Source organism: Hyperolius riggenbachi, chromosome 3 (genome assembly GCF_040937935.1).
Source record: "Hyperolius riggenbachi isolate aHypRig1 chromosome 3, aHypRig1.pri, whole genome shotgun sequence".
NCBI lineage: Eukaryota > Metazoa > Chordata > Amphibia > Anura > Hyperoliidae > Hyperolius > Hyperolius riggenbachi.
In genome coordinates, this window is record NC_090648.1 from 89,441,483 (window position 1) to 89,458,903 (window position 17,421).

Sequence of the window (17,421 nt, forward strand, 5' to 3'; positions counted from 1 at the left end):
GGTAAAAATTAGCCCAATAATATCTGCACTTATTAAAAATGAGGAACTTGTATGCTGAAACCGCTCACCGATGACTAGGACTGAGATGTCTGGGCTGGTGCCCATTCACCACTTGTCACAGGCTGTTGGTGTCATTACCGCTTTTATTTATAGTATCATAAAACATCCCACTTTACCCTGCATCATCCTCTCTTCTACTTATGCTGCAAACGCCTCTCTACACTTTGTCTTTCTACTAGGAACTTTGTACTAGTACCGGATAGGGCCTCTCTATATCCTGAAAGCGACCTGAATTCTTTGTGGCATGGATTACACAAGGTGTTGGCGTTGGAAACATTACTTTGAGATTCTGGTCCATGTTGACAGGATTGCATCTCATGGTTTCTGCAGATTTCCAGCTGTACATTGAAGCTAAAAAATCTCCTTTTCTTCCACATTCCAAACAGTCACCAGCCTGGACTGCATTTGTGGATTCATGGTGTTGCTACCAAATTGTGACCCTATCATCTGTAGGCCTCAACAGAAGTCTCATCACACCAGACCAAGTTTTTCTGGATCCAGCTGTCCAGTTTTGGTGAGCCTGTGCATTGACTGCATAATAAACTGTATTTGTTTGCACTTCTATGGAATATTTACCTCCCTATCGGTATGATTACTTCTGGATTTTAGGGTCTAAAAGCGGTGCAATTTTTTTCACAAGCTTTTAGACCCTAAAAGTTGGGGTAAATCATACTGCAGAGAGATCTGCACTTCACTTACCTCCCCAGGATTAAGCAGTGAAATTCTCCCTCCCTCCACCGAGTGGTGCCCTGCCCCTATAGTGACATTGCCTTCTGTCACCATGATGGCAGCCGGCAATCTCACCAGAGGGATCGAGAGCCTTCGAGGACTGGAAGAATTGCTGCCAGTGTCTGGACACCAGGAGATGTGAGTTACAAATGCACACTGGCTCTTCATATACCTTCCGGAGGCTACCCCGAGTCAGGCTCGAGATTACCGCCCTGAGCTGCGGATATCCGTCCCGAGCCTGACTCGGAGTTACAGCTAAGGATGTTAAAACGGCAATATATAAACTAAAGTGGAACCAAACTCAGAACTTCCTCTTTGCTCTAAAAGATTAACCACAACATGATTACCTTTAGGGGGTAAAAAAAAAATCTTTATTACAACTTATGGAAATCCTAAGAAAAAATGAAGTTTTAACCTGGCTTTCACATTCCTGGAAGCACTGAAAGGGTTAAACCTCAGTGTTTACTTATGAGATTCACAGCTGCTGCTAAGATGTAATTGGTAATTTTGATCTGGCTAACCAAACACAGAACACACACCAGTGGATTTCTTCAGCAACTACAGTTGTGTTCAAAATTATTCAACCCCCCCAATGCTGTAAAGGGTTTTAGGGAGTTTAGTGTACATTTGTAATTGTGTTCAGAATGAAATCTTACAAGGACTTTTTAAAGAACCAAATGCAACTAAAATGACATCAATTGTTTTTGTAATACAGTATTAAATGTGTTTTTTGTGATTTCTTCATTGACACAATTATTCAACCCCTTAAAGACTATCACTCTTAGGCCTCCTTTCCACGAACTGTTGAGCTGTGTGCTCAGCAAGCAGTTACCAGGCAGCAGTAAGCAGTTATCATGCAGCATCAAGGAGTTACCAGGCAGAAGTGAGCAGTTGAGAGAGTTTGAGAGGCATTTCACTGCCTGTCAACAGTTCGTGGAAAAGAGACCTTAAGAACAGAGGTTCATTCAAGTGTTTTCAATCAGGTATTGAAAACACCTAGGGATGTTAACGAGCAGCAATCGAGCAAAATAAGCATCAATTAGGCAGATTTAAAATGACTGTGATACTCAACTCCTTCTAGACATTTACTGGTGTGTTTACAAACATGGTGAAGTCAAGAGAATTGTCCAGGAAGACAAGAGAAGTGGTGATTTCTCTTCACAGGAAGGGCAATGGCTATAAGAAGATTGCAAAGATGTTAAACATACCAAGAGACACCATAGGAAGCATCATTCGCAAATTCAAGGCAAAGGGCACTGTTGAAACGCTACCTGGTCGTGGCAGAAAGAGGATGCTGACTTCGACTGCTGTGCGCTACCTAAAGCGCAAAGTGGAGAAAAGTCCCTGTGTGACTGCTGAGGAACTGAATAAAGACTTGTCAGATGCGGGTACTGAAGTTTCAGCTCAGACAATAAGGCGCACACTGCGTAATGAAGGCCTCCATGCCTGGAGGCTTTTGTCCATGAAGAATGGGCTAAGATACCCGTAGATGGCTGCAAGACACTTGTGTCAAGCTATGCTTCACGTTTAAAAGCTGTTATAACTCGAAAAGGATGTTGTACTAAGAATGAATGTCACTTGGGGGTTGAATAAAACTGAGAATGATGTGAGCAAAGAAAAGACATTTGTGTTTATTTCATTATAAATGTTATATTTGTCTGACTTACAAGTGCCTCTCTGGTTTAATTGTAAACAAGATGACTGAAATAATCAATGTCAAACTGGCCAAAACACTCAATTCCAGTGGGGGTTGAATAATTTTGAACACCACTGTATATGTGAAATGAAGAAGTTTGTGTGCTGTGCAAGAGTTCAGCTCTGCTTTAAATTCCAAAATGGCTGTGCAAATACCTAAACGCCTTCCTCAGAGCACCAGATATAGTGAAAGGCAAAAAGATATTAGCACTCTATTGAGATTTTTTTTTATAAGGGGTCAAAGATGAATGATAAATTAGAAGCAAAAGACTGTTCATATGCTTATTATACTTATTTCCCAGGGTCGTCTCCAGGACAGCAACCCAAATGAGAGATGATTCCCTCCACTACTGCTGGACAGGAAAAGGTTAAGAAAGCACAGCGGAGCATATATAAGCATACATCAACTCACCATCCTCAGTTCGTTTCCTGTCCACGGACGGAGAAGGTGTGGAGCTGGATGGGCTGATGCCGGGTGGCAGGGTCCAGGGCTGCGTATTCCCCTCAGTATGCGGCCGGCCAGGCGGATCGAGACGTGGGGAATAGCCGCCTGTTCCTTACAGAGGCAGAGCCGGTCTGAGCCTTTTGAAGAGTGCGCGACCGCGCACAGGAGCAATGTTCGCTCCTATTGGTCCTTCCTAGTCAGATGACTAGGAAGTGACGTCATCAGGCTGGTTTCGGCGCCGGCCGGAAGCGATCTTGGCGTCTATCTCGCTCCTGCCTGTGGAGTGATCAGGTAACACTTTGTGCTGCGAGTGGCTGTCAGCGCTGTAAGGGAATATAATGGGGAACTAATCTCAGTGTGCATGCTTCTGGGGAATAGATTATCAGGACGCATGAGGGTTATTTAAGCCTCCCTGCTCTGTTTATTGCTGTGCAACAACATGGATTCATCCGAGGCAAGGCAGGGGGCTTCTGTTGCGGCTGCTTCTGCTGCGGGTTCCTCCGCTGAGGCTACTGGTACTCCCACTCCGGTTCATACAGTGGTATGTGAACGTCTGGGGGTTGGTTGGGAGTAGCACAGGCTACTTTGGGTATTGATTGACTCTTTTTCCCTTTTGCAGCAAAAATCGGGTGAATCTGGAAAAGGGAAAGAAGTCAAGGGAAGGACTCAAGGGACTTCTGGCACTTCGGGGTCCTCATCTTCTCGCCAGTCAGGAGAGCAAAAAGCTAGCAGGAAATGTGCTTTCTTTGCAGTCAAAATCTCGGCAAGCGCCACCAGGCCAATCTGTCAGGAGTGTACCCGGAAGCTTGTTAGGAGTCCCCTGCTGTGTTTGATGATTTATTGGGATGGATGAAGGCTGAGATCTCGTCCACCTTCCAAACCCTTAAAGATTTATCAGCTTTACCTTCCACATCTTCTGCTATACCTACAGTATCCGTCTCTCCTCCTAGAGTGGTTCCCTCTTCACCAGGTGGTTCCGGGGTGGTAGACCTGGCGGATAGGCAGTTAACTCAGGCCTCTAAGAGAAGACGTAGTGGAGGGGACTCCGAGGCAGAACTTTCAGAAGGAGAAATCTCTTCCCTGGAAGAAATGTCAGGATCAGAGGAAAATACGGAGCAAGTGGAAGGTGGAATCAAACCCCAGAAATTTGCCTTCTCCATGGATCATATGGAGCAGTTATTAAGGGCCATGTATGAGACCATGGAAATTAAGGAGGAAGAAAAACCTCTCTCTGCCTTAGACAAAATGTATGAAAGTCTAGCTAACAAACAAGTAAATGTGATCCCAGTACATAGTACATTGAAGGACATGATCAAAAAAGAGTGGGATTGTCCAGAAAAGAGTTTTTTTTTGGCCTAGGGCCATGAACAAACGATATCCATATAATCCCAATGATCAGAAGAATTGGGGTTCTGTGCCAAAATTAGACCCCTCTCTATCTAAGGTGTCTAGGAAGTCTGGGCTTCAGTTTGAGGACTTTGGGATTTTAAATGATCCTTTAGACAAAAAGGTGGATAATCTTTTGAGACGTAATTGGGAGGCAGCTACCTTGCTTTTTAAGCCAACTATAGCTGCTACAGCTCAAGGTCTGGCTTAAAGGGAAGGTTCAGGGTGGCTCTTAAAAAAAATAAAAATGCCCATCCACTTACCTGGGGCTTCCTCCAGCCGTGGGCAGCCAGGACGTGCCCTCGGCGCCGCTCCGCAGGCTCCCGGTCCCCTCCGGTGGCCGACCCGACCTGGCCAGGCCGGCTGCCAGGTCGGGCTCTTCTGCTTTTCAAAATGCGCCTCACGGGGGCGCGCTGACGTCATCGGACGTCCTCCGGGCTGTACTGCGCAGGCGCAGTAGTTCTACGCCTGCGCAGTACAGCCCGGAGGACGTCCGATGACGTCAGCGCGCCCCCGTAAGGCGCATTTTGAAACGCAGAAGAGCCCGACCTGGCAGCCGGCCTGGCCAGGTCGGGTCGGCCGCCGGAGGGGACCGGGAGCCTGCGGAGCGGCGCCGAGGGCACGTCCTGGCTGCCCACGGCTGGAGGAAGCCCCAGGTAAGTGGATGGGCATTTTTATTTTTTTAAGAGCCACCCTGAACCTTCCCTTTAAGCAGCTGGGACGCCAGGATCCCGGTGGGAGGAAGGCTGTCTCATTTCATAGAAAATTGGCAGACTTTGTTCCACAACAAATGGCTGTTTACGATCATTCAAGAAGGTTACAGGTTAGAATTCACAGAGAGCCCCCCAGTAAGGTACTTAGTAACTCCTCCGCCAGTCTCACCAGTAATGTCATCAGCCCTCCAGATAGCGATTTCAGATCTGGTCATAAAAAAAGTAATAAGAAGAGTACCTCAGTGCCAAGAAGGAAGAGGATTTTATTCTCCGTTTTTTCTGGTACAAAAACAGCAGGGCAGTTTCAGACTGATTTTGAACTTAAAGATTCTCAACAAGTCCGTCAGATACAGAAAATTCAAAATGGACAACATCCGCTCTGTCGTAAATCTGCTTCAGGAAGGATCCTTTATGGCCTCACTGGATCTTCAGGACGCATACCTCCATCTGCCAATTCACCCAGACTCCCAATCGTTTCTGAGGTTTGCAATTCATCAGGCGGGGGAGGCAAGACACTATCAGTTTACGGCTTTGCCCTTTGGTTTGTCCTCTGCCCCTTGGCTCTTCACTAAGACTTTGTCAGAGGTGTTAGCTTACTTAAAGTGAACATCCGGACTAAAAATCGACTCGGCAGCACTGAAAAGGCTTTGTGTTTCTTTAACAGTTTCACAGCATCAGAACTTTGTTTCTCTTATACAAACCTCATTTTTAGCTGCACAGAAGAAAACTGCCCGGGCTTTTTTCCCCTGATGCTGTGCAAAGCATGATGGGATTTCTGATTTTGTTCTTTCTGCTGTTTTGGTGCAATTTTTTTTTTTTTTTTTTTTTTTTTTTTTTTTTTTTTTTACATTTTGAATTTGACATTTGAAGCCTAGCGTGTGCAGCTGGGAGGGGTAATCAGGACACAGGACAGTTGGAACTGTGTCTCCTGCTCCTTGTCACCTCCTTTCAACCAAAAAGATGGCTGCCCCCATGACAAAGATGGCAGCCCCCATGAATCACAAACATTTGCCTGTTTAAAACAGGGTGGGTAAGAGATTATATTACCTATCTATTCTAATTAACATAACTAATGTAACTTGATGACAGTATGTTTGTTTAGGCCGAAGTTCCCCTTTAAGACTATCCAGTATTCAGATTATTGGATATCTTGATGACTTATTTGTTTGGGGTGACTCCCCTATGGCCGTTTCTTCCATGATTCAGACATCAGTGAATGTTCTGGAGTCCTTGGATTGGGTCATCAACTGGAAAAAGTCTTCTCTGATTCCTTCCCAGTCAATGGTTTTCTTGGGGTTTCAGCTAAATACTGTTGATCAAAAAATGTATCTGCCTGTACAGAAACAAGAACTGCTTCTAACAAATATTTTTTCCTTCCAGGAGGCTTCTTCCATTTCTATAAGGGGAGCTATGTCCTTACTCGGCCTCATGACATCCTCCTTCCCGGCTGTCCAGTGGGGCCAACTGCATTCACGAAAACTCAACACTGGATACTTCAGGTTTGGAACAAAAAGCTGCTGTCTTTAGACAAAAGGGTGTTGATTCCACATTATGTAAAGACTTCCCTTCTATGGTGGGCAAACAGGAATCGTCTGTTGGAGGGCAGGTTATGGAACTTTCCAATCCAGAAGGTGATCACCACGGATGCCAGCATGTGGGGTTGGGGGGCCCACATGGACAGTGCCCCAGTGCAGGGTTCATGGAACAGGACAATGGGAATGAGGCACTCCAATTTAAGGGAACTAGAAGCAGTGAGGAGAGCATTGTTACATTTTCAAACAGAAATTATGGGGCAACATGTGTTGGTAAGGTCAGACAACAACACAGTGGTAGCTCACTTGAACCATCAAGGGGGGAACGAGAAGCTGGTCAGTTTCAATCCAGGCAGAAAAGATACTGATCTGGGCAGAAAGGAAGCTAGGTTCATTAAAGGCGATTCACTTGAAGGGGGCCTAAAACCAAGTAGCGGATTTTCTCAGCAGGCCGGAGTTGAATCAGGACGAATGGGCCCTAAATCAGGAGATTTTTCTGGAATTAACAGCCAAATGGGGGCAGCCGACAATAGACTTGTTTGCGAACAAACGAAATGCAAAATGTCAAAGGTTTTGCTCCCTGTGTCCTCTCGAAAAACCATGGGCAGTGTGGATGCCTTCTCTCCCAGGTGGGAGTATCCTCTTCTATATGCCTTTCCTCCTTTCAGTCTCATTTCCAGGACTCTCAAAAAGATTCTCCGGGACAAGGCTCTGGTGATTATGGTGGTCCCATTTTGGCCAAAAAGACCCTGGTTCTCGCTGCTGAGGAAGCTTGCTGTAGCAGAACCGTTTATGCTCCCCTTTCGCCAGGACCTTTTGACGCAGGGCCCAGTGTCTCATCCACAGGTAAACATGCTGCATCTGTCCGCTTGGAAACTGAGTGGGAACTCCTGAGAGGTAAGGGGTTTTCCACTGATTTATCTAACACTCTGCTTCAAAGTAGGAAATTAGTAACCAGGAAGATCTATGCAAAGGTCTGGAGAGTTTATTGTAACTGGTGTGTGGACAATAATATGGATAGACTGCAATCCTATTCGGTCTTGGAGTTTCTCCAGGCCGGGTTGAAGAAAGGCTTAAGTATGAGCACTCTTAAGGTACAGACTTCCGCTATTAGGGCTGGTGCACACCAAGCGGCTTTTTGGGCGTTTTCAGATCCGCTTGCGGCTGCGGATCTGCTTGGTCAATGTATCTCAATGGGGTGGTGCACACCAGAGCGGCAGGCGTTTTGCAGAAACGAAAAATGCCTGGGTGAGGCATTTTTTGGATTGCGGATGCGTTTCTGCCCCAATGTTAAGTATAGGAAAAACGCAAACCGCTCTGAAAAACGCCTGTTCAGAGCGGTTTTGCAGGCGTTTTTGTTACAGAAGCTGTTCAGTAACAGCTTTACTGTAACAATATATGAAATCTACTATACTGAAAACCGCAGCAGCAATCCGCAAAACGCTAGCAAAACGCCTCATAAAAATAAAAAAAAGCATTTAAAAATCTGCTAGCGTTTTGCGGATCTGCTAGCGGGATTTGGTGTGCACCAGCCCTTAGTGTGTTCTTGCAGAAGAGATTGGCTGAGGATGAGTTCTTCATTAGATTTTTTTTTATAGCAATCCACAGAATTAAGCCACTGGTCAAGACTCTGGTTCCTCCTTGGGACTTGAATTTAGTACTCCAATCCTTGATGGAGCCCCCTTTTGAACCCATCGATGAGATTTCGGAAAAGCTATTAACTCTTAAGACTGCTTTTTTGCTGGCTATCTCTTCAGCTAGAAGGGTTGGGGAGATGCAAGCCTTGTCTATTACAGAACCTTACCTGGTAATAAGCGAGGATAAGATCACTCTCCGTCTAGACCCTGCTTTTGTACCCAAGGTTTGCTCCAGATTTCGAGTTCAGGAGATTTTTACCCTCTTTTTGTGATAATCCCAACAACGAAAGAGAGAGACAGATGAATTGTTTAGATGTGAGACGGTGTGTTTTACAATACCTGAAAATTACAAAACCCTGGAGAAAATCTAAGGCATTGTTTGTACTGTTTTCAGGACTGAATAGGGGTAAGCAGGCTTCTAAGGCCTCCATCTCTAGATGGATCAGACAATGTATTTCCATGTCATACCAGGTCAGGGGTAAGCAGGTTCCAAGTATGGTAAAAGCCCATTCAACCCGATCTGTTTCTACATCCTGGGCAGAAAAGGCTGGAGTTTCCATTGATCAGATATGTAGGGCAGCTACCTGGTCAAGTAAGAATACTTTTGTAAGACATTATAGATTGGACGTATCTGCTAATACTGATTTATCATTCGGTAGAAGTCAACATGCAGTTGTCCCACCCTGATACTGATAATATCTATCTCATCTGGGTTGCTGTCCTGGAGTTGACCCTGGGAAAGACAACAGTTACTTACGGTAACGTCTTTTCCGGGAGTCGGAAGGACAGCACCCAAACTACCCACCCAGGGTTGTATATATTGTTGTTGAAGTTTATTATTATTAAATTGTTTAAGCATTGTTCGTGGTCATCTTGATTATTACTGAGGATGGTGAGTTGATGTATGCTTATATATGCTCCGCTGTGCTTTCTTAACCTTTACCTGTCCAGCAGTAGTGAAGGGAATCATCTCTCATTTGGGTTGCTGTCCTTCCGACTCCCGGAAAAGACGTTACCGTAAGTAACTGTTGTCTTTTGTATTTACTTAGCACTGGCCTCTTCTGCAGCACTTTACACAGCACATAGTCATGTGACTAACCCTGCTCAGAGGTGCTCACAGTATAACCCCTACCATGGTCACAGTCTAATGTCCCTAGCATAGTCTAAGGCCATTTCCAGAAGAAACAAAATAACCTGCCTGTATGATCTTAGGATGTAGGAGGAAACAGTAGTGCCCAGAAGAAACTCGCACAAAAAAGTGGAAATCGCAAACTGCTTACACATAGTATCCTGGCACAGATTTGAACCTGGGACTCTAACGGTGCAAGGCAAGAGCGATAGCCACCATGCCATGCTTTAACCAAAAATCAATGCCAAATCAAAAATCAAGGGACTGAAGAGAGGAATGGACAAGGCACAGAGATATGTGGATCCGAGTCGGGTAAAAGGGCGCCGGAGATCCGGGTGCAGCCAGCACCTCCGTTGGCCGTAGTCAGTAATTTGGGTGCTGTCAAAAGACGGAGACTAAATTACGATAAAAACAGCGTAATTCAGCAATAGCTGGAAGCCAAATTGCGTCTTATCCCAGTGTCAATGATGGCCTGGAGGTGGAATATTATTATAATTTAGTATTTATAGAGTGCCGACATCTTCCACAGCACTGTACAGAGTATATAGTAATTAATGCCAGTGGAACTTTTGAAGGAGCAGAGTGAGTCCTTTTTGTCTTTACCCTGCACCCAAATGCCCTGGCGCCTTCATTACATATAGATCCACCATGAATAAACCTCTGTGCTTACCCTTAGGTAGCTTTGCCTCGAGTCGGGTATACTGGTCAGGTCAGGGCCAAGGCAGAGACAAGACAGGCTCCAGCCTCAGGGCACAGTGTAGGAGGGGGCGCACAACTCACTTAGCTATTCTTCCCCTATTGTGTTTTGAAGCAGAGGGAAATAAGAAAAGGGGATGCATGGCAGTGACTGCAAGCCAGATAACTAGAGATTAAGGTGTTGGGGGCCCTGGGGCGCCTCTTAGTCTAATAGCAATCAGTGTGTGACGGCTGGGGTGGGAGGGATGGAGGGGCATACCTTGGTGTCTCAGCCGTGGGTGTTGGAGGACCTTGTCCCGACTCTGATGCTGGGTACCATGGTGACATGGAGGGGACACTCGCAATATGTTTAGATCAATGCATATCTGACATGGGCAGAATAAATCCTATTCAGATGATCCATTAGTTTCACAGATTTTCAGTATAGCAGTAACAGTGAGATTAAGGGCTCTTACACAGTAAGATGTTGCGCTTGATGCGACGTTAAGGTCGCATAACGTGCCCCTAATGCAACGCATTGAAAGACTATAACTTGGACGTTATTTAGCCCTGCGTTTGGTGCGCCGTTTTTGTCGCACAGTGATTTCACACGAAAACGGCGCATGCGTATAAAAAAAAAAAAAAGAAAACATTACTGAGCATGTGCAAACAGTCTAACGCAGCTAAAACGTGTATAACGCATAGCATGCAGCACTTTCATTTCACGTGCAGCGTTAGACACCAACGCAACATCTGCACTGTGAACAACCCATTGATTTTTCATTGCTGTAAGTTATTGTGCGTTACATGTTGTAACGTGCGACTTTAACATTGCACTGTGAAAGAGCCCTCAAGTTAAGTACACACTTGAAAGATTAATAAAAGATCACACACCAATTTTACCCCCTTCCATGTAGTATGAGAGCCATTCCTACACAGTCTATTCTATTAAGCTGAGTACAACAATCAGATCAAAATCTTTGCAAGATGCTGTATGCAAAGTTGCTGTACTTGTGCAAAAGTTCCTGCAAAAGATCAATTCCTGCAAAATGCATTCATAGTCTGTTATCTGCAGGTCTCATACACACCTTGTTTAACGGACATCTATCTGCAGATCAGACAATTATCTGCAGATCTGAAAATCCATCCTGGTGGATCTGATCTGCAGATGAATGTCCGTTAAACAAGGTGTGCATGAGACCTGCAGATATCATAGACTATGAATGCCTTTTGCAGGAACTGAATCTTTTGCAGATACTGATCTTTCGCATGTGTACCGCATCTTTGTATACAGCATCTTGCAAAGATTTTTATCTGATGGGGAGTTCAGCTCCATAGAATAGACTGTGTAGGTATGGCTCTCATACTACATGAAAGGGGGTAAAATTGGTCAGTGATCTTTCATTGATCTTTCAAGTGTGTACTTGGCTTTAGTCACAAACCTGAACTCATGAATCGCCTCAGCTTATAATACAGTTAGGTCCATAAATAATTAGACAGACAACTTTTTTTTTCTAATTTTGGTTCTGTACATTACCGCAATTTTTAAATGAAACAACTCGGATGCAGTTGAAGTGCAGACTTTCAGCTTTAATTCAGTGGGCTGAACAAAATGATTGAATAAAAATGTGATGCAACTAAAGTGTAAAGTCCATTAATTTCAGGGGCAGAGTGTTGGTAGTGGAGCACACTTACCTATCCGCCAGCACGCTCCTCCTGTTTCCCTCTATATCCCTACCAGGGTGTCTGTTCCCCCTGACCTGGCACTATGTAGCTGAGCTGCGGTTAGCGACGGTAGCTTAACCATTTAGGCCTTTTGGTTGTATAGTATATACATATATATACAGTGGCTTGCAAAAGTATTCGGCCCCCTTGAAGTTTTCCGCATTTTGTCTCATTACTGCCACAAACATGAATCAATTTTATTGGAATTCCATGTGAAAGACCAATACAAAGTGGTGTACACGTGAGAAGTGGAACGACAATCATACATGATTCCAAACATTTTTTTTACAACTAAATAACTGCAAAGTGGGGTGTGCGTAATTATTCAGCCCCCTGAGTCAATACTTTGTAGAACCACCTTTTGCTGCAATTACAGCTGCCAGTCTTTTAGGGTATGTCTCTACCAGTTTTGCACATCTAGAGACTGAAATCCTTGCCCATTCTTCTTTGCAAAACAGCTCCAGCTCAGTCAGATTAGATGGACAGCGTTTGTGAACAGCAGTTTTCAAATCTTGCCAAAGATTCTCGATTGGATTTAGATCTGGACTTTGACTGGGCCATTCTAACACATAGGTATGTTTTTGTTTTAAACCATTCCATTGTTGCCCTGGCTTTATGTTTAGGGTCATTGTCCTGCTGGAAGATGAACCTCCGCCCCAGTCTCAAGTCTTTTGCAGACTCCAAGAGTTTTTCTTCCAAGATTGCCCTGTATTTGGCTCCATCCATCTTCCCATCAACTCTGACAAGCTTCCCTGTCCCTGCTGAAGAGATGCACCCCCAGAGCATGATGCTGCCACCACCATATTTGACAGTGGGGATGGTGTGTTCAGAGTGATGTGCAGTGTTAGTTTTCCGCCACACATAGCGCTTTGCATTTTGGCCAAAAAGTTCCATTTTGGTCTCATCTGACCAGAGCACCTTCTTCCACATGTTTGCTGTGTCCCCCACATGGCTTGTAGCAAACTGAAAACGGGACTTCTTATGCTTTTCTGTTAACAATGGCTTTCTTTTTGCCACTCTTCCATAAAGGCCAACTTTGTGCAGTGCCCGACTAATAGTTGTCTTATGGACAGATTCCCCCACCTGAGCTGTAGATCTCTGCAGCTCGTCCAGAGTCACCGTGTGCCTCTTGACTGCATTTCTGATCAGCTCTCTCCTTGTTCGGCCTGTGAGTTTAGGTGGACGGTCTTGTCTTGGTAGGTTTACAGTTGTGCCATACTCCTTCCATTTCTGAATGATCGCTTGAACAGTGCTCATTGGGATGTTCAAGGCTTTGGAAATCTTTTTGCAGTCTAAGCCTGCTTTAAATTTCTCAATAACTTTATCCCTGACCTGTCTGGTGTGTTCTTTGGACTTCATGGTGTTATTGCTCCCAATATTCTCTTAGACAACCTCTGAGGCCGTCACAGAGCAGCTGTATTTGTACTGACAGATTACACACAGGTGCACTCTATTTAATCGTTAGCACTCATCAGGCAATGTCTATGGGCAACTGACTGCACTCAGACCAAAGGGGACTATTAGGCAAATACAATACGTGGGTTTTAATTATGGAGGCACTTATTATTTTAAAACTATAATGGCCAAAAAACGATAAAAAATGAATTTTTTCAGGGTTTTTTTCTTATTCTTCCTGTTAAAATGCATTTACAGTAAAGTAGCTCTTAGCAAAATGTACCACCCAAAGGAAGCCTAATTGGTGGCGGAAAAAAACAAGATATAGATCACTTCATTGTGATAAGTAGCGATAGTTATAGGCGAATGAATGGGAGGTGAAAATTGCTCGGATGCATAAAGTAAAACACGGCTGAGGGCTGAAGTGGTTAAACTAGAGTTAGTTAGCTGGGAGTCTGTGGATAGCGGCATTAGCAGGGAGGCAAAATTAGTGTTCGGAGAAGGTAGGGAGAGGTATTGTGAGAGTTAGGTTAGAATAAGTGAAACAATCGATGGAAGTCCACACAATCTTCAAAACGTCATCAAAACTTTAGTGTAACAAGGTTAAAACATAATGCTGTGTGGCAGCTCAATCGATTGTTTGGCTGGAAGTATCCTGGCGGTACCGAGGAGGAAGGTCCTACACATCTGACCCCCTGTATGTGGGTTTGGCCATTTGAAATGCGGTTCCACCACCAACAGGTTAGGATAAGCGATAATAGATTATCAATCAGTAACATTACTGATATTCTGCTAAGAGGAACAGAAGATAGAATCTGATAAGAAACTGCTGATTATGGAAAATGGCCCTCACTGCATGGTTAAAAAGATTTAAAAAAGCTGAGATGTTTGTTTCATTTGCTGGCAAATCTATTTTACATCAAACAGGTGAAGCCTTGTCCTCTATTGCAAACACATGATCCCAACTAACGCAGTACGCATCACATGCCCATCACAAGTTGCTAACCATCTCCTAGTAAATCTATCAGAAATGAACTCTTATCGTGTTTCATACCATATGTCAGTTTGTACATGTGTGGCCGAGCTCTGCCTGTGTCACCTGTCTTATCAGAACGTCACAGGGCCACTTGCTTCTAAGCAGACAGAAACTGGAGATGAGGTTGAAGGACGGGACACAGGTACGGGGATGAGCAGGATAGAGGGAGGTACACGCTGACTCTACAACGGATGAGAAAAGATCTAAGCCAAATACAGATTCTATATTCGATCAGAAGAAAAACCTGCAGCTCTAGTGTACGGCTCCACTTAACCAGGTAAGTGCATTGTTACGTTGGTGGGATGCCCAACTCGCTGTTATCTCTTAGTGTGTTCATTCATCCATTCTCTTGGTTTCTAACTTTTTTCATCTCGCTCATATGTGGAACTTTTTCATCTATAAAATAAACAGGCCCTGAGCACAGGCCAGGCAGGAGAAAATACTGCCACTACAATCAGACAAACCTACAGTTACTACATACTGTATGATGTACGTGAGATTAACGGCCTGCACTCCATGTAGCACAAACCTGTAGCCAGGTCCAAGCCAAGGCCAAAGCAAGAGAGACAACAGCCTTGGGTGTAACGGTGGTGGTGATGGGGTTGGTTAAAAAGGTACATTTGAGTACATCTGCAGCCGGGAACAGATGGGCAGCTTGAAAAAGCTGCAAGCATGGTCTCATATGGAAGGGGGGAGATGCTGGGAAGCTCCTCTTAGCATCAGCTGGAAACATTTATTGGGGAGGAGGGGGTGCCTCAGTCCAGAGCTTGCGAGTAAAAGATACCCGAAGTAACGTGACATGATTAGATAGACATGTGTATGTACAGTGCCTAGCACACAAATAACTATGCTGTGTTCCTTTTTTCCTTTCTCTGCCTGAAAGAGTTAAAGGGAAACTGAAGTAAGAGGTATACGGAGGCTGCCATATTTATTTCCTTTTAATCAATACCAGTTGCCTGGCAGCCCTGCTGATCCTCTGCCTCTAATACTATTAGCCATAGCCCCTGAACAAGCATGCAGCAGATCAGGTGTTTCAGGCTTTAAAGTCAGATCTGACAAGACTAGCTGCATGCTTGTTTCTGGTGTTATTCAGATACTACTGCAGAGAAATGGACCAGCAGGGCTGCCAGGCAACTGGTATTGATTAAAAGTGAAATAAATATGGCAGCCTCTGTATACTTCTTACTTCAGTTCCCCTTTAAATATCAGGTATGTAAGTGGTTGGCTCTCAGACAGGAAGTGACTACAGTGTGATCATCACTGATAAGAAATTCCAACTATAAAACACTTTTCTAGCAGAAAATGGCTTCTGAGAGCAAGAAAGAGGTAAAAAGGGGAATTTCTTAGGACTCTCAGGACTGAGTCAGCCACTTACATACCTGATATTTAGCTCGTTCAGGCAGAGAAAGAAAAAAAGGAACACAGCATAGTTATTTGTGTGCTAGGCACTGTACAAGCACGTCTATCTCATTATGTCACATGTCACCTCGGGTATCCTTTAATGGTGAATAAACCTAAAATAAATTTGAGGCAGATTCCTGTAGGCATACACGTGTGACCACAGCCCAGAGGGGGAAAAAATTGTTATGCTATATGCAGGAATGCGAAGAGAAACTCGGTACCGTATTCAAGTTTGTATTAAGCTCTTTTATTTAAGGCATAGCAGGATACAGCATAGGGCAGGCAGTGACAACTTTTTGAGAGGAGCCTCCTATGCTATAATGCAGGGTCAGGACAATGTTCTCCAGCACCTAAGGTAGAAATGCTAAAGTGCCCCCTCCTCATCACACCTTAAAGCGTACCAAAGGTACCTGATGCATGTAACTGCGGTAATATTGCCATGCACAGATGGTGCACGGCAATATTACCCTTTCTTCAGCCGCGGTACTCGAGTAGTGTGACTGTTGCTATGGTAAACGCATTGCTAACAAGCGTTACCGTCATAGCTCCCAACTGTCCCTTTTTTGGAGGGCCAGTCCCTCTGAGAGCCCTGTCCCTCTTTCCTCCTCCATTGTCCCTCATTCAGGACTTTGTCCCTCTTTCTATGTAAATATTTATATTTAGCTACTAAAAAATGTTTGATTGACTCTAAACTTTATTCCCATCCTTTAAATTGATATATTACTAATTTTAAAACGTTAATATGAAAGGAAAATGAACCAGAATAGAAAGGAATTATAAAACAACATATTTTTCTTATGAAATCTTTATGGTATGCGTGTTTGGGGGTGTGGCAGGGGCGTGGCTTAAGTGTCCCTCTTTCTCATCTTAAAAAGTTGGGAGGTATGGTTACCGTCAGTAATGATCACGCTACTTCAGTATCATGGGTCGCACTAAAAGCATAACTCGCAGTACTTGCTGGTGGAAGGAAGGGTAATATTGCTGTAAATGTGTCTCTTATGTTCTGCTCAGGCTGTACCCCTAACTTGTCCCACCCATGCTCTACAGCTAATTACTGGAAGGTTTAACAAATTCTGTGCTGTTTACAGTATGAACTAGTTTTATGTGTTATCACAACTGTGAGAGCCTTTGCATTTGCTGGTTAATAATTCTATTTTCTACCCAGTTTCCCGTCATTTAGTTTTCGAGTCATCCAATTCCCTTTTGTTGTCCCGCAGGGTTCTTTGGCCAGCTGTGTGGACCTCTGTACAGACAGGATGCAGTTACTGATCATCATGGCTCTCTGTTTGGGAACACTGAAAGGTACACACCAACTCATTTACCACATTCTACTTTAAAGAGGAACTCCAGTGAACATTTTACTGCTGGCAGGTGATGTAGCTGCTGCATAGTTTTTGGCAGTTGGAAACAGCTGTAACAGCTATTTCCCACAATGCAACAAGGTTCACAGACAGGAATCTGCCAAAAGTTTGAACTTTTCTTGTGGGAGGGGTTACTTGTGGGAGGGGTTTCAACACAATTTCAGTCATACAGCGCCCCTGATGGTCTGTTTGTGAAAAGGAATAGATTTGTCATGTAAAAGGGGGTATCAGCTACTGATTGGGATAAAGTTCAATTTTTGGTCGGAGTTTCTCTTTAAAGCACACCTGAAGCGAGCGGAATATGGAGGCTGACTTATTTATCTCCTTTTAAACAATGCACATTGCCTGGCTGTCCTGCTGACCCATTGTCTCAAATACAGTTAGCCATAGACCCTGAACAAGCATCCTGGCCAAATGTTTCTGACTGCAATGTGACTGCACTAGCTGCATTCCTGCATGCTTATTTCAGGTGTGTAATCCAGAAACTACTGCAGCCAAAGAT

At 44.3% G+C, this 17,421-nt stretch overlaps 1 protein-coding gene across 1 annotated transcript in view; it reads left to right on the forward strand.

The window, feature by feature from the left end:
* The window catches only part of TGFBR3L (transforming growth factor beta receptor 3 like), a 52,333-nt gene that overhangs the window by 5,021 nt on the left and 29,891 nt on the right, over positions 1 to 17,421 (forward strand). The window contains exons 2-3 of the mRNA XM_068274550.1: positions 447 to 574; positions 16,776 to 16,860. Coding sequence (XP_068130651.1) covers positions 476 to 574; positions 16,776 to 16,860 — 184 coding nt within the window. The 5' untranslated portion in view covers positions 447 to 475. The remainder of the gene's footprint in view (positions 1 to 446; positions 575 to 16,775; positions 16,861 to 17,421) is intronic.